Genomic DNA, 18,070 nt, shown 5'->3' on the forward strand with positions numbered 1-18,070 from the left:
CATTTTGTAACTTTATGCTAAACAACACGCAAACGAAAGGAAGTCAAAACATAAAAAATAAAGAAAGGATGTGTTGTGTCTATAACTTTATTTCAATTTTTGTGCTTCTGTTATTTTAACATCTTAACCACCGAGCCACTAACAAAGAAATCACAAAAACCAAATGAGCGAGTTTGAGGCCCTGCATTTTACTTAATTCAGAGAGATAATCATTGCTGGAGAGGCAGAAAAAAACATATTTACTTAAAAATAAGGAACACATTGTATTACTTCTACTATCACTAATATTTATTTCTGTTGAAGAGCTCCATGGACAAAATAAGTGAATTTGCTTTAAATCCTTCACCTAGCAATAGTGCCCTTTAGTCTCCACTCCACGCCCTGTTGCCCCTGTGAGCGTCCATGGCCGCATTACGATATGTATCTAGATAAAAACGTTTTACCAACGGTTTGTTACAAAATTTGACAGTCTGAACAATAAAATTTAATTAAAAACATATGTATAATGTTAAGAGCTTTAAGTTATTTAGTGTAAACGAACGTAGTTTCCTGCTACAATTTGAAGTAATTCTAGCTAAAGAAAAAGGATAATTTTCTTTTATTTTATATTTTTATGGTGGTTATGATTTGTTCCATGAAAAAGCTAAAATATTTAAATTTATTCTTTATTTTTAAGGAAAATACAGTGGTGTAGAAATTCGAGCCCTCCACCCACACTCGTTATCCTGTCCTTTGTTCCTTATTCTCTTGAAATAATACCTGGTCTGCCTATTAGTGAGGTTATGACACTAATGTGGTGCAAGAAGGTCGACATTAGTGTCCTTCAAAAGTAAGCCAGGTAATTCGTGATGACGAGAAACCCAGAAAGAAACTTCTTGAGATACACATAATCCAGGTAATTATTCAAGGTTACAACTTAACGTACAGGCTACTGGTAATGATAGCCACTCAGGATAAATTTCATGTTGCTTTTGAATTAGATAACATAAGGTTCAAACAGTATGGCAGATGATATTGCATAGTCAGCCAGGTAGAAGTTATTTCTAATCGAATAAAAAGTGACCATCATTCTTAAGTTATCAAGTGAATACACTGTACTTGCGCAAATAATAAGCTTATTCATTTGTGTTTACACTGTGTGCAGTTTATTTGTTTTATTCTCACCAACTCAGTAACCTAGAGAAGTTCATAATTATTTCATAACATATACGTTGTGGATTATTTGTTATTCAGGGAACCTATCTAACGGCTATACAGAAAATCATTTCCTCCTGAAAATGATACATGGAGTAAAAACATACCAACATACCAGAGACACAATACAATCTTGTTTATCAAAGTGGCCTGTCTCCTCCTCCCACTGTTCACACTCAACTTATAGTCCTCTTAACCTTAGAATAACAGAGAATAAGTTTATTTTTATATTTCACAGACTATATTTAAGATTGGTAGTTCAAACTACTTTTAAATAGTTTCCTAATTTCCTCATTTCCCTAACTATTTCAATAATTTGTTTATTTCCAGTTTCTACTTAAAAGCCTACGTGCACAAAAGGTTGAAATAAATTTTCCTGTAATTAACTGGCCTCCTAGATCCTCCCAATGGCACAGCGGTGTGTCTTCGGCTTCACACCGCTAGACATAAGGTTTCGATACCCGTGATAGGCAGAGCGTAGATAGCCCATTGTGTAGCTTTATGCTTGATCCTAAATAAACAAACAAATCTCCCAGTGGCCCAGCAAAATGGTTTTTTACTTATACCATTAAAACCTGAGTGATGGGCAGAGCACAGAGAGCCTATTGTGTAGCTTTATGCTTTAATAAATTAAAAAACAACAACAGTCCTTTAACAAATATTTCACCACCAATCGTGTCAATGATAAACTCACAGGCGTAATTAATTACAACGCTAAAATCCGGGCTTTATTTCCCATGGTGGCCAGAATGCAAACATCACGCTGAATAGCTTTGCAAAAACATCAACATAACTGGTATTTTTACACAATTCATACAATTTACAGCTTTGTAATTTCTACTTTTCACGGACACTTATTATTTTGACCTCGTTTTCTCTAAACTGGTTTCCTTGCTAACTGAATATGTTGCTGCTGACCGGGTGACAGTTAAGATTAATGAACTGACTGAGAATTGAGTCGGTTCATACTCACAGTGGAGGTGTGTGCTGCTGTGAGAGTGTTGGATGTCTCTGAATGTTGTATTTTACAATAATTTGATCAGTTATGGCACTTATCCGAGGCTGTATTTCCAGACTTAGTAATTACACTCAGGTAGTAACTCGAAAATAGTATATACTTTTTACTTTAAAATATACGTAAATTGTTAAATGTAACCAGCACTACTAATAGTTTCAAGTTGTAGTAATTCTGTTAATGTTACTAGTTATGGCAGTACCACCAGATTGGCAGTCGTGCTGCAAAAATTAGGAGATTTGAGTGTTTATAACGTTATAACATACCAACGTTGCTGTCCGAATCATAGGAAGCAAACATTGTATAATTTAAAGAGATGTTATAAGTTACGGTTGTTTTCCGTAAGCCTTTATAAAAGGTGATTATAGCAGTAATAGAAATTTAGCGTATATTATAATTTATAATTAACTATTTTACATTTAATGATCATTTACGAGATTAGTACATAAAACAGCTGTTACTGTCTTTGGTTGTTTCACTATTTTGCAGTATTGTTATTACGATTTAGAGCTATTTTACTGTGTTTTTAGCTTAACGCATGATTTGAACATTTATACGTTTAATTTGAGTGTAAAAACCTCAAAGCACACCACAGAAACAGTGAAACTGTAAAAAAAAAAAAGATACTACATTATTGACTGCCCGTTATCGTATCTTCACTACAAACTGTGAAGAAAGTATGTCCTCGAAATGTTTGTATTTACAGTAAATCACTAAATGTCTAAATGTGATATACGTTAGTTATTTAATGAATTTTTATTTTTCAAATTTAAAGCTTACTAGGTTTAGCTTCACTTATAACCAGGAATTAAGTGATTTTAATATATCTTTTTAGTAATAATACAGTTGCTCAAATTTAGTAGTAGTTTATTCTGTACACATTTTGCATTGAAATATACTCAAAATTGTTTTTGCATGCATTCTAGCTGTTATAAAGATATCCCATCCATTACGAAAAAAAATTTTTTTTTGAGATATTGATAATGGAATAAGTTATTTTAACATGTACCTGCAATGCTATGCATGTAGTTTTGCGGAGTCTTTCGCAATCTGATGAACCAGACTTAAAGCTATTTACAGTTATGTTTTAACCTCGGTAAAAATAAGATACATATTGGATATCACAGGATTATTTTAATATATTGGATGGGGAAACTAAGTGAGTTAAGAAAAAAGACCAGGTCATAGCTATTACAAATATCTGCAAATCACTTGAATAATATATATAGAAAATATGATGTCAAACAAGGTTTTAGGTAATATATTAGGTCAGTGTTATAAAATCATTTAACTGAAACTATGATTCACTTGATTCCTATCGCCACCAGACTTACAACAACACTATTAAGGTTATCTGCTGGTGTCGCTAATTTTGAACTGTTGACAAAAGAGTAGGCAAATATAGCTAGCAATATTCATTACCAACATGTACCATTTTTTATTCTTTCTTGTATATAACATGGTGTATTTTATTAGATTGAATCTAATCAGTTTGTAAGTACCGCTAATTGCCTAGCTTTGTTGTATTCATAGAAAAATATTTAGTACAAGTTGAAGGAGGTCATATGCTAAAATTGCAAAGTGTGATATTTTATTCAGTTTTGGTCATTTAACTCATAAAAATTTAGTAATGGTACAGTTGCTTAGACGTAGTAACTAGTTTATTCTGTACACATTTTGCATTAGATACTTGTTTTCAAGTTTATTCAAATTTTTTTTATTTGTACTGAAATTTATTAAAAATATTTTTTGCATGAATTATTGCTGTTATAAAAATATTCCATCCATTACAAAACAAAAACTAAAAAATTTAGTTTTTTCAGGTAATTGATAATGGAATAAGTTGTAAATTAGTTAAGCTTACAAATTACATTATTTTAATTTATACCAGCAATACTATACATGCAGTTTTAAAGGATTTTTGTCAGTTTGGTGAGCTGGTAGAAACTGCAAGCATTGAAGGGCCTAAGAAGAAAGTGGATGAGTATTCTAGAGATCAGGTTTGGACATGGGAAAAGAGTATTTCGAAAAAAAAAAATTGGCAATAGGAAATGAGTTAAGCTAGATGGATCAAATAGATCCCTTCTTATCCTTTGTAAAATGTATTACTGAATAGGTCTGTACTGTTATACCTAAGTTTGATTAACATAATATTTAAAGACAACAAGGGACCTATTGGTCCATTGAGGCTTGCCACCATTTTCAAATAACAAAAATATACTCAAATCCAGCCCTGATGCTTTAAATATTTATAAAGCCTTTCCTTAAAACTTATATTTACTGTATTCATCACATCTAAAATCAGCCCATTGCAAAGGCTAGTCACGCTGATAAAAAGTAAATCTGAGCTGAAGATGATCCTACCCTGTCAAATATTCTCACCGATACATATGAAGAAAGATCGATCTATGCTATACATTTCTTTAATATTCTCAAACTCCTGAACATTTAATCATGAAGTCAAACCTTTTAACTTTTAGACCTATATTTATACTTAACTTTTATGAATTTTTATTTATTATTCATGCAAATAGCATAAAGTGTAATGTTTGTGAGTTTGGATAATCATTTTAAAAAAAAAATTATTGTACGTTTTTATGAATTTGGAGTAATTTGCCTGCAGTAGTAATGTTGATTGTTTTAATATTTACTCTTCATTAATTATATAGGTCTGGTAGTTAAGTCACTTGACTTGCAGTCTGAGGGTTGCAATTTCAAACTCCCATCACATGTTTTCCCATTTAGCTATGGGGCATTGTAATGTTACAGTCAATCTCTGTGCATTGGTGAAAAAATAGTCTAGGATGAATGGACAGTGTTGACTAGCTTCCTTCCTCATAATCTGTCACTGCTAAATTAGGGTCAGCTAGTGCAGATATTTCTCATGTAAAGTTTTGCACAGCTCCAAATAAACCACATCACTAATTATAATCTATAAGTTAAGCTTTGATGTTCTTACCCCAAGATAAAGGTAGAATGAAATTTTCTGTTTTAACAGTTTATTGATTATTTTGCTATATGGGCAAATTATGTCTATAATAATATTAAACCTCATTTTTTTTTATTTCATAGCCAAAGGATAAGTCTGCCCACATTATTACATTTTATGTTGCTATCCTACTCAAAACTGTGTATAGAAACTCCTTTTCCTGTATCCTACTCTGATATTTAAAATAGTCATTCAATTTCCTCTTAAACCCTGTTAAATGTTTCAAGTTCTACCACACCAAAAAGTGAATTATACCATAGGGTGGTCATCCTATTAGAAATGCAACACTTACTTAACTGAAGTTTCAGTTTTCATATCATAAACTTGTGTCCTTTAGTCTTACTGGAAACAGTTTTTTTTTTGTATGAACAATTTTTCTGACTTGCAAGTCCTGTATAAACTTAAAACTTCAATTATATTCTTCTCTAAGCCTTTTCTAGTAAAATCATCTCAAGAAATTTCACTCTATCTCCATACTATAACTACTCCAAACTTGTAACCTTCATGATAGCTCATTCTTTCATTTTTACGTGTATGGTGACCAAACTTGAATGCAATATTTTGATAATAAAAGTAATTATGAGCATGATGATAAATAATTGGTAATTTTTTAAAGAATGACAGATCATGGGGCTGAAAAACATTTCCCAAAGGGTTTTTTTGTAAGCCTTTGAATAATGGGCAACTGATAGATGACTTTAAGTTAGATAATGTTACTTCTCTCTGCAAGGGAAGCAATAAAAATTGTCCCAGAACTTTGTAGGTTTATTAGTCTTAACTCAGTGGTGGGAAATGTTTCTGAAGATCTGATAAAACACTCAGTTAAAAAGTTTAAAGTTCTGTTTAGTAGTTAGCATAGTTTCACCAATGGAAAAATCTTATCTTACTAATCTTTTGGCATTCTCTGAAAAAATTGTTGTTTATGTATGTAAAGATAGAAGTGTAAGTTTGGGGTATCTGGATTTTCAGAAAGCATAAATGATGCATAGAAGGCTTAATCAACAAATTAATCCCTATAGGTGTAAAGGATAAATTTGCTCATTGAATATGAAAGTGGCTGGATGGAAGAAATGAGTTGGTTTCTATAAATGGAACTCCCTTAAGCTGGATTGGTGTTACAAGTGGGGAACCTCAGGGATCATTGTTAGAGGACTTTTGCTCTTTTGTATTTGCATTGATGACATCAGTGCAGGAATGTTAAACATATTGCACAAATGTGTTTAAAATATTGAATTGGAAGGTGTTATTAAGCTGTGAAGAAGATATTGCTACTTTTCAAAAGTACATAGATTATTTGATGAATTGGGTGAATAAATGTTATATGGTTTTGTATTATAATAAATACAATGCAATGCATGTGGGATAACATAATTTGAATTATAAATATAACTTCAATAGAATAACTTTAACAGTGTTATGGAAGAAAAAGTTTAGGTCTCTTTAAGGGTAGCCCAAGAGTTGGTAGTGGGTTGTGATGACTAGCTGCCTTCCCTCTAGTCTTACACTGCTAAATTAGGGGTGGCTAGCACAGATAGCCCTCGAGTAGCTTTGTGCGAAATTCCAAAACAAACAAACAAACTCTTTAAATAATTAGTGTTCAGTGCCATCAGTTTTGTATTGTAATTGCTATCATGAAAGATTAAGCTATGCATTCTGGCACAAATTTCTTTTTAATATTAAATTCAAATCAAGTAGACTAACCTATCAAAGCCTTTTCTTGTTGAGTTTATTTTTATATTGTCAGTAATCACAAGATTTTTTAGGTTCTAAAAATGTTTCTAAAAAAATTGAAAATTTACAATTGTTGGGAGGTCTTGTGTATTCTGTATCTGTATGTATGTATACACACACACATTTATTCCATGACAGCATTGTCAGCACCTGTTGTCAGTGTATTTGAATCATTAATTCTGAATTCTCTCTTTTTCTGTGTTTTAGTTCATGTGGTGTTTTTATTAAATAACACCTGCCCATATTATTATGATGCCCCTCAGTGTGGATTCCTGTATGTGGTGAGGAAACCTCCCAGAGGGGTTCTGTACTTTCATTTTACCTCTTGTGGGATCCACCCACATATTTGCTGTGCATGGCGACCTGTGAAGGGGAGGAGAGGATCCTGGTGGTTGAGGGATCCAGCCCTAACACACCACTTTGGCCTTGAATTCCTGTAGATGGGTGGCCTCCCAGAGTAAATTGGCTGGTCCACTTGGGTGAGGGTCAACTAAGTATCACTGTTGGATGTTCTCATTCAGTGTTGTGAACATTGTGTCTGGGTCCGGCATGGCCAAACGTGTTAAGGCGTTCAACTTGTAATCTGAGAGTCACAGGTTCGAATCTCGATCCCACCAAAACATGCTCGCCCTTTCAGCTATGGAGGCATTATAATGTGACAGTCAATCCCACTATTCATTGGTAAAAGAGTAGCCCAAGAGTTGGTGGTGGGTGGTGATGACTAGCTGCCTTCCTTTTAGTCTTACACTGCTACATTAGGGACAGCTAGCACAGATAGACCCTAGAGTAGCTATGCACGAAATTCAAAACAAAACAAAATCATATTGTGTTGATGCTGGTGTTTGGGTACAGTGCTCACAAAACCCTGGCATTGCTGCATTGTCCTTATTTGGTATTGTAATGTGTCTTGTCATAGGGCTTCATGGTGGGTGGGGTCAGGGGGAACCAAAATATTCTTTCTTTATTATGAATCCCCCCCAAATAAAAATAATGTGAAAACAGACCATAGGTAAATGACCACATCTTGAAGATTCTGAACAGCAGTCTTCACCTTCTACAACACCTGTACCTGATTTTCTGATGTTACATTCTTTGTCATACAAATTGTTAGGGCAAATGTCTTACTTTTTTTATTCAAAAGGGACTAGAGAGGCTAGGTGGCTCTCCAAAGTCAGTCAAAAAGCTATGTTCTAGAGACATCTTAGTGGAAACATCCACTCCAAAACACAGTGAACTCCTCTTGTATTCAAAGGCCATTGAGAATGTATCCATTAAGGTTACTCTCCATGGCACTTTGAATTTGTCATGAAGAGTTATTGTTGAGAAGAATTTGAAGAACATTCCTGAGTCAGAGGTCCTTGCTGGTTTCACTACCCCAGGAGTTTCTGCATTGAAGTATATCTCCACTTGCAAAGATGGAATTATGATGCCAATCAATGTATTGATTTTGATGTTTACATCACTACATCCATTTGCCACCATTGAAGTAGGTTATCTAAATTGCAAAGTACGGCCTTATATTCCGAACCCTCTCAGATTTTTCCAGTGTCAGTCATTCGATCACTCAAAAACATCGTGACATGGTTTCTTGATGTATGCTCATTGTGGTGGCAATGACCATGACACCTACAAGTGCAAAATGGACCTTCTTTGTGGTAATTGTAGTGACTCTCACCCATCTTACTTTTGTTCATGCCCTAGACAGGTGGAGGAAAAAGAGGTACAGTGTTTCACAACATTTCTTACCTCAAGGCTCAAAAGTTACTGCACACCATTCCATCTAGGATATATGCTGCTGCACTATATTCTACTGCTAGTGTGGGAGTGCAGACATATCTCTCCGTACTTTCAACAGAGTCATTTTTAAACCATGTGAAAAGTCTTTTGCCCTTTATGATTAAGAAAGTTGAAGAGTTGACACCCATCTCTGTGCCCACCATTTCTTCCAGCAGCTCCGATGATCCTTTGGTTCCAAGTTCAGGCTATTCCAAGGCAGTGGCATAGCTTGGGGGGGGGGGGGCAAGGGGGAACATCTGTCTCTAGGCACAGCATTGGGAGGGCACCAAATTGATGTTACATAATTAGGAAAATTGTGTAACGAGGGGGCACAAAAACTGGCTTTGTCCCCTGGTGCTGAAAACCCTACCTAAGTCTCTGTTCCAAGAGTCCATCTTCTTCTCCAGCCCCAAGATGCAGAACAATTATTTGTTCTTGCCCTCAGATGCTGGAATCTTTTTTTAGTGGCAGAGACCTGCTTGCTCTCTCTCTCCAGGGCAGGATCCATGGAGATTGATAGGTCTTTTTCTTTTAAAGAGAATAAAGAGAAAAGACAAAAGGGCTCTCTGCCCAATTCTCCTCCACTTAAATAAAAATTGCCATATTGATACAGTGGAACTTTTTCTATTCTAATTTAGAAGATATCAAGGTGCTGATTGATTCCTATCATCCTGTGTGTCTTTCTTCACAGGAAACGTTTTTGAAACCTGCTGATAAGTTACCTTTTGGCAGTTTTCTTTATACTGTAATGACAGGTTGTGTGATGGACAAGTACATAAAGGTGTGGCACTGCTAGTTGGTCAGCTCATGCCTGCTCTATTTTTGCCACTAAATACATCTTGGAGGCTGTAGCCATCCATGTTTCCTTGGGTTGTTTCCTTCCATTACTATACATTCTATCTACCTGTTTCCTGGAGAGACCTGTGATCAATCAGATCTTGATACTTTTATCGAACAGTTGCCATCCTCCTTTTTAATACTAGAGGTTCTAATGGATATAATCTCCTCTGGTGAGGTCCTAATATTGATGGGAGGGACTGCTCTATAGAGCATATACTCTAGAATTGCAATCTTTCTCTCTTCAATACTGGTGTTTATACTTATTTTTATGCACCTAATAAGTCTTTTACTGCTATTGATCTCCCTGTCTACTCCCCTTTACTTTTTTCTCACTTTTCTTGGAGGGTTGAAAGTGACCCACAGGGCAGTGATCATTTTCCTGTCATTTTGAGAGAGACTGACCATGATCAATGCCACCTGACTCACACACCCAGTGGAAGTTGGAACAGGCCAACTGACTCTCTTTCACTACTCTCTCTTTAACTTGATCCTGCTATTGTCTGTAAGTCATCGATAGACTGTGTGGCAGCAGTAACTGACTGTATTGTCTAAGCAGCTGCTCAATCTATACCTAAACCTCAACACAGCATCACCAATACTTTCGACAAAATATTTTACCAGATATCTAGCACTTCTGATTCATCCCCCACGTTAGCTATCATGAGTTGGGCAGAGTGATTGCCTCTTTCCTTTCAGGCTGGTGATCTCTATGACTATAATCGTCCCTTTACACTTGTAGAACTCAAGCTTGCTCTCACTGGTCTGGCAGTACATCTGTGAGACCTGATGATGTAAACTATGAGATGCTGCACTATCTCTCTCCTGCTTCTTGTGGTGTTCTTCTGGTTGTTTTTTACTGGATCTGGCAAGAAAAGGTTTCTCCTGATGCTTGACACGAGGCTATTGTCCTACCTTTTTCTAAGCATGGGAAGGATCCAGAAACTCCATAAAACTACTGTCCAGTTGCTTTGATGAGCTGTCTCTGTAAGACCTTAGAAAGGATTGTTAATGCTTGTCTTGTTTGTTTCTTGAATCAAACAACCTCCTCTCACCCACATAGTGTGGGTTTTACAGTTTCGATCTGCACGCACTTTTGCCGCCAACTGGATATTCACCCCGATCCAGAACGCCATGTCTGTGAAGTTGTGCTTCCCTTGGTTTCTGAGGCAAAGTTCTTGGAGCTTATCTTTGACTATAAGCTGGGTCAGCTTATACCACACATCAAGCAGCTATGAGTAAAGTATACAAGGGCAATGAACATCCTCCATGTACTCTCTTCCACCTCTTGGGGAGCAGATCGATGTTCCATGCTAAAGATCTTTTGTACCCTCATTTAATCAAAACTGGACTATGGATCTCTGTTCTATGGCTATGCCAGACCTCAGCCTGAAGATATCAGGCCATGTTGGTATTCACGGGAAAGATCTCACTCACACCACAGCTAAGTCTGTCTGCTCTGGCACTGCCATATCTGTTCAACACATGCACCGTGTTTTTCCTGTATTCAAGGTTCAGCTCTGTGCCAATTGGCAGTTGACTTGGAGTGAGCAGCATGACAACAAGCTTTTCCAGATAAAATCCTTTATTGGACTTTGGCCATCTTATTACCATGAAAATCGGAAAGACGAAATTGTCCTAACTAGACTACACATTGGTCAGAATTTTTTTAACTCATCATTTTCTTTTATCTGGGATTGAAGCACCAGTGTGTGGTCTGTATGATTCTCGAGTTGCAATAGTTCACATTTTACTGTCATGTCATTGTTAAGACTCTGAACAATGGCACCATTTTATGCATGTTTTGTCCACAGGTTTAACCCCTGACACTGGACAGTGTCATTGGCAATGGTGATGCTGTCCACCTCACAGGTGTTTTTAATTTTTTCAGAACCATTGGTTTTTTTAATGCTATTTAAAATTTTAATTCAAAAATTGGACTTTTTGTTTTAACGTGATTTCATTTTATGAATTTTAATAATTTTACTTTATTTTTAATGTTTTACTAGTCGTTTGTTGCTGATAGCTTAGTTATTTTGTGCCATAAAATGCCAACCAATATTATGATGATGATGAAGATAATGAGAAAAAAAAATTTTTTTGCTCAAGCCTGTTCACCTTCATTGTTTGAATAGTGGGATTTGTTTGCTATCCCTAATTGCATAAGAGATTCTGCTGTTTTGATTTTTTTATCCACAGCATGTTCCATTTTAAATCTTAAAATAACTTCTGTTATATGATATAGCATTAATATCAAATTTGATCATTTGGTTCTTGAATTTTTATATTTTTGAGCTTTTGATTTTTAGTAATAATTTCAAAATGAGCTAAATATAAATAGCCTTTAACAAAGTCATCTTTCTCTACTCATTGTACTTAAGTTTTTGACTCCCAAATTAATTTGTTAGATTGTGTAACTTAATGTATTGTGAATTTTATGCTCTGTATGGTACAATTAGTCTCATTTCTTCACAATAATTATCAGACATCATCTAATCTCTTTTTATTAATTCTTTTGGCACTAAATAAGGTTATATTTCCTGGTCCTAAAATAAAGCAAAAGTATATTAGTACAGTGTTTTGTTAATAGTAAAGTCCTAATTAAATAGCTTTCATATTTATTAAATTATTTGTAATACATTTGTAATTAAATAATTTTCAGATTTATGAAATTACATGTAAGTACTTCAAAATGAAATTTTATTTTGTTTAGAAAAATGTTTATGGAAATTGTTCATAAAGGTTTCACAACTTACTGTAAATCAGGTGACAGTAATAAACTATTAATTTAGTTTTAAATGAATTAAGTGAAAAATTCCATAACAAAAATTGAGCTGTATCAACTGTGATGTAATGTGTTATCTTTTACTCCACAGAAAACTATTCCAGCATTATCTCTGGTCTCACGAAATTCTTCTGATGTAGCTGTAAGTACACATATTTATCAAATTAATAATTTTTTCAAGAAATTTCTTCTTTGTCATCTTTGTTCTTCTGGCCATTGTACACATTGTATATGATTTTCACAGTGTGTATATGTATGTATAGTGTTTCTGTTCAGTGGATTTCTTAGCTCAGAATAGCTCAGTAGTTTCTGTTAGGAGAAACCACAATAGTGATCCTCTATTTGTCTGAAATATAGAATCTGTGAGCACAAAGGTTAAAAGCTGTTAAAAGCAGCTCAACCGTGGCAGCCCATTGTCAAAAAATGAATATAATAATGTAATTTATAGTTGCTGTATTAGTCAAATATGTGAAAGTTGGTGTGCTACAACATCCCCACTTCTGAAACATTTAGATCTATCTAAATGACTTTTATTGGATGAGATTTTAATTCATTGTTTTGTGCTGGCTTACAAACTTGCAATCTAAATGAATTTGGTTTTATTTCAATAAGATTTTGTAAATAAACAAACTTCTTCTAGTGAACTTAAAACAAATACTTATTATTTCATTTTTTTAAAATGCATTAATCAGATCTCATAACTGGGTTTATATTTTGGGAGTTAATACTGAGAAACAAAATAATGAAAAAAAATTACAAGCATTCTCTTTTAATGTTGTGTAGTGATAAAATGTTATATGGATGAAAGATTTTAATATAATATTTTCTAAAGTTATGATTCTCCCAAGTACAAGTTTAGTTGGCATTTCTTTAAACATAGAAAACATGATTGTTTTTTTCTATCTAGAAACAGTACAATGTTAGTGTTTAGTTGTTCACTATTCTTTATATAAACCTATTGAACATCCTCAGAAAATTTTAGCATTCTTACTATATTAAATTCTTTTTTGATACTTTAGCCTATACATTAACATTAAAGCTGTAGGACATATTTTTTGAAACAGATGTGTTTGATATGTTGTTTTGTCCATTTCTTTTCATTTAAACTATTTATCCATTTGTATTGTGAAAAAGACTTGAGATGGATATTTTTTCATGGGTAAGATGCTGGATGAAGAACAAATATTGCATTTTTTGTCTTGTTATTGTTTTTTGTAATATTGTATAGCTTACAGAAAGTTATGTAAAGTGAAAGCTGTTAATCTTTTTTAGCTTAAAACTTATATAAAAAAGTTCTTTCAATAGGTGTATCTTTTTGCAGGGATGAAGAAAGAATTTCTTCTGAAATCTGTGGGTTTTTCATTTAATTTATGAAAGTAAAACTTGCATAACACAAGATTTTACTTGAAACACTAAGCAGATCATTCTACATATTGTAAACTGGTTATTTTTGTACAGATATTTAGGAATGTGTATTAAAGATTTTCAAGATCACTTTTAGTAATATGAATCTTTAGACCCACAGAACTGAAAAATGTATATAAAGTTTTTGTGTTTTACTTCCTAATGTGGTAAAGTAATTGAGAAATTAGAAATGCAGCAAAATGTACCAGCTTTGACTGTGTGATGGCATGTACTGGTTTAACTGTGATTGTTTGAAATTAACATACTTTCATAATCCACATTAGTTTCTTTTTGAATTATATTATTATTATAATTTTATCTTATTATTTTCTTGTTTTAAATAACATATTCAACTTTAAATAACCTTAAATCACCATAGTGTGAAATACAGCAGTGTAACACATTTTCACCAGCTAGTATTTTCTTCATGTCTTAAAGTAGTGTGATCTGGGACTTCCCTCCCACACTTTAAACTTAATGTATCTCAACAAATTGCAATTATTTGATTTCTGAAAAACAATTTAGTTTTAAGTATCATGTATATCAAACTTCATACAGTCTCTAATCATAACATTGTGAAATAAAACCTTCTAACATGTCTTTAAAATTTGGGAAGAGTTATAGACAGTGTATTATAAATTTTTATAATTACAGCATTAGGTAATAAAAAATATACATGTGTAACTGTTTTTTAGTCTTTTGTATTGTAATAGTTAATGTATATGTTTGCTTAAAGTAAAAGGTCTTTACTTTGTTTCTTAGTAGTAGTAAATATTTTTGATGATGAAAATGTATTAGTAATTAAAAAATCCATGACAGTTGGCAGCATAAGATAAACTTATGATATGATGGTAGTAATTTATCAGTGACCGAATAATTTAGAATATATATACATCTTTGTTTTCTTTTACGTACCATTTCTGCTTCTGTAAGGGCACATTCTTCTTTCTCATAAACCACCTTCAAAAGGAATTTTTAATTAATTTGGTGGCTGGGCTAGGGTGGTATAGGGATTCTATAATTGCTTCCATGTTATTTATGTTGCTTGAGCATGTTGAGTTTTATGTATATTAAGGACATATTGCAAGATTTATGTTCTTATACATTTCTTTAGGAACTGAAAGCATTACTAGCAGAAAAAATAAAAGAACAACAAAAGATTGTAAAGAGTTTTAGGGAACAATATGGCAGTAAAGTTGTTGGAGAAATTACTGTAGATCAGGTAAGAAAAAAAATTTTGTTCTTGGTTGAAAATAATTCAACACAGAATTTGCTGATATCTACAGTAAATAAACAAAAATTTAAGTATTACGGTATTTTTGTAATGTTTTCATAAAGCTGTCATTTCTGTCTTGTTTCCCTGAAAGGGAGCTGAAGGCCATCTGAAGGGGTCACCTCTTTTTACACTCACACCACCATACAGTAATGTATTGTCTGTCAGTCACTCAGTAGATGCTAAAATGATGTCATGTATGAGATTCTTAAAGCATACCATGAATCACAAAACAAATTATGTATTCTGTAGATTACAACCCAGTGTGGTAAGAATTTCAAAGACAAGAAATTAAAATATTTGTCACTCTTAATTTTAGTTTTAAATACTATTGAAACAGAAAACATTTGCAGACTCTGCAAAAAAGTAGGTTGAACACCATCTTGATTTTTTTTGTAGATCATATTCACAGATGTAAGAATATATTGTAAAAATATGAAAAGACTGAATAACTGGTGACATGGTCAAACTGTGACCTGAAGTAGGGCAATTTTAACTAAATCATAAAAAGTTGCTTGCAACATTTTTTTACAGGAGATCTAATAGACTTTTAATTCCAACAGTTGCTGATTTATCAACTGATATGTTATAGGAAATTTGAAAAAAAAATCAGCTTTGTATCATATTAAGTCTTATATCTATGGCTTATTAAATAAACCAATATTTTTTACAATTTTGGGTTTTCAGGTGATTTTGCAGCCTCACTATGATAATCCTAAGAGAGATTGGTTTGAGATCATTTTTGAATTCTATGAGATTAATTCAGTCAGTGTGGCAAATTTCAGCCTTCTACCGCCATTACTTTTGCAGCTTTAGGCAACCAAAGGTGCCCAAAAATGAATTCGCCAAAAGTAATAAAAAAATAATTAAATTTTACAGTGCTGTAAATCAGAAACTATTGGATATTGATCTAATCTTTGGCAAATTTTCATTATATGGGTAGATGAGCATGTGTGAATTTTTTCAAGGTACTCTGAGGGGGTCACCTGGAAAATTTTCCAAAATCTGGATGATTTGACATGGAATGGCTCATAAACATTATGCTTTATATCAAATCATTGATGTCAAGAAACCCACTTGTTGAGAAATTTATATGCAAACCAGCCGTTTTTGCATATAAAATTGCTTTATATCAAAATTGACTAAGCATAGTTTAGTGGCTGGTATGTCCAGACCAGACTGGGAATCAAGGAGTTCAAAAGTCAGACCTGTCCTTGTGGTAAAATAATGTTTTAAATGTTAATTTGCAATTTCATTTCATCATTACCTTCCCATTATTGAAAAACACACACTGCACTTGGTGCTGTATATGCATTATGAGCATGACAGTTAAATCCTGTTATTTGATGAGACGTGATTAGTCCAGTAGTTGGTAGTGGGAATTGAATAGTAACCCTCCTTCTAGTCAAGTGTTATTCAACCTCTGGACTGCAGACTGGCATTGGTCTGCCAAACCACCTTCCTGCTCCTTGGGATTTTGTGAAAATAGACTAAAAGTGACAAAATAATCATATATGAATCAATGATTTTTCATTTTACTTGCATTTTAGTGGCCCCTGATAATTTATAAAGGTAGCAAGCCAGTCTCCAGTATCAAAACAGTTTGAAACATTACTCTAATCTAACAGTTTATATAGCTCTTCTGTGGCTTTGTGTGAAACTTTTATATAAGTACAAGCTTATCTGAAAATTAAAATAGTTTTTTTAAGTTTTGTATTTTCATTTCCTGTAACTTTCTGATATGATTTTTAATTTTTAATCATAATACACTGCTTCATACACTATTAAAAGTGTGCTTTCTTACATATTAAATATTTGACTGTTCATTTCAAAGTAAAGTAAGCAGTATTTTTATACTAATCCTAGTTCCATAATTTAAATATATTAGTTTAACTTTTCATTTTTCAGTCATCTAAACAAAAATACCTTTTGTCTTCTGTATGTTAACATTCTGTTCACAATGTTGAACAATTGAATACTTATAGTATACTAGCAGCATTAGCTAGTGTTGCCCATGTTTTTGAAAAAAAATCTACTCTCTCTATTCCCCCGTTCTGTATTTCAATAGGTAAAAAATATTTTGTGAACTTATAAGCAAAAAAATATCATAAGTTTGAGTTTTGAAAATGAAATATGAATCTCTTTTAAACTGGGGTTTCTTTATGAACAGTTTTATTGTTTTGTTTTTTCCTTCACTGGCAAAAATAAATAGCCCTTTATGGAGAATGTTTTGTTTATCTTGTACACATATGAATACCCATTCTGGTGAATAGGATAAGCTAAGCTCTATTCTCCCTCACATCCCTCATCAAATATTAAATTTTCAAATGTAAATATTAATGTAATGTTATTCTCAATTTGCTTTAATGTAAATTTAGTATATTTTTAGAATGTGATACTATATTCACATTATGGCATTGATGTATGAAATATACTACAAATAGAATGCAATATTATATTTTGTGTGTCAAAAGGAAAAAAAATCCAGTTCTAGGTATTAAACCACCCAGACCAAAAACAATAAAATACATTTGCTGACTTGATTTTAATCTTATTTTACACAATAATTATTAAAATACAAGTAGTACTGTTTTCATATAGTGTATTTTAAGGTAGCATAATTTTATTTTAAAGGCAAGTCTTACTGTTTTCTTTTTCACATACATCATTCTAATTATGCATGCATACACATGTGTTATTAAATGTATAGTTGATCTATAATTGAATAGGCCTATAATGCTATATTCTACATTAAATATAACTCAAATTTACCAAAAAATGTCAAGTTTGTGTAGAATTTATTTGTTTCACATATATGTTAATGATAAAATTACTGGTATGGCCAGCAGATGATACATATGTATATCAATAAAAAAATTGTTGTTTTTTCACACCTTCACATCAGGAAAGTATGACCTGTGGAGTGAGTGCAGTGGATAAACAAGCAAGCAAACAAACCAACAGAAAGATTTTGAAATTTATATATAAATTAGAACAGGGTGATGAACATGATTAACTGATTACTTATGAGTATAGGTTGCTTCAATTAGTATCATTTAAAATAAC

The 18,070-nt window shown here is 33.0% G+C and overlaps 1 protein-coding gene across 5 annotated transcripts in view; it reads left to right on the forward strand.

The window, feature by feature from the left end:
- Nucleotides 1-2,123: 2,123 nt before the first annotated feature.
- Nucleotides 2,124-18,070, forward strand: part of LOC143252739 (putative citrate synthase 2, mitochondrial) — a 34,164-nt gene continuing 18,217 nt past the window's right edge. Inside the window, exons 1-3 of one of the 5 annotated variants that reach the window (XM_076505330.1) lie at nucleotides 2,124-2,287; nucleotides 12,419-12,469; nucleotides 14,846-14,953. In XM_076505330.1, the coding sequence (XP_076361445.1) occupies nucleotides 2,240-2,287; nucleotides 12,419-12,469; nucleotides 14,846-14,953 (207 nt within the window). In that variant the 5' untranslated portion in view covers nucleotides 2,124-2,239. Of the gene's footprint in view, nucleotides 2,288-2,440; nucleotides 2,568-2,791; nucleotides 2,887-3,276; nucleotides 3,369-3,582; nucleotides 3,601-12,418; nucleotides 12,470-14,845; nucleotides 14,954-18,070 lie in introns of those variants that run through there. The other 4 variants (XM_076505331.1, XM_076505332.1, XM_076505333.1 and 1 more) reach the window with 4 other exon arrangements.

This window comes from Tachypleus tridentatus, chromosome 6 (genome assembly GCF_004210375.1).
Source record: "Tachypleus tridentatus isolate NWPU-2018 chromosome 6, ASM421037v1, whole genome shotgun sequence".
NCBI lineage: Eukaryota > Metazoa > Arthropoda > Merostomata > Xiphosura > Limulidae > Tachypleus > Tachypleus tridentatus.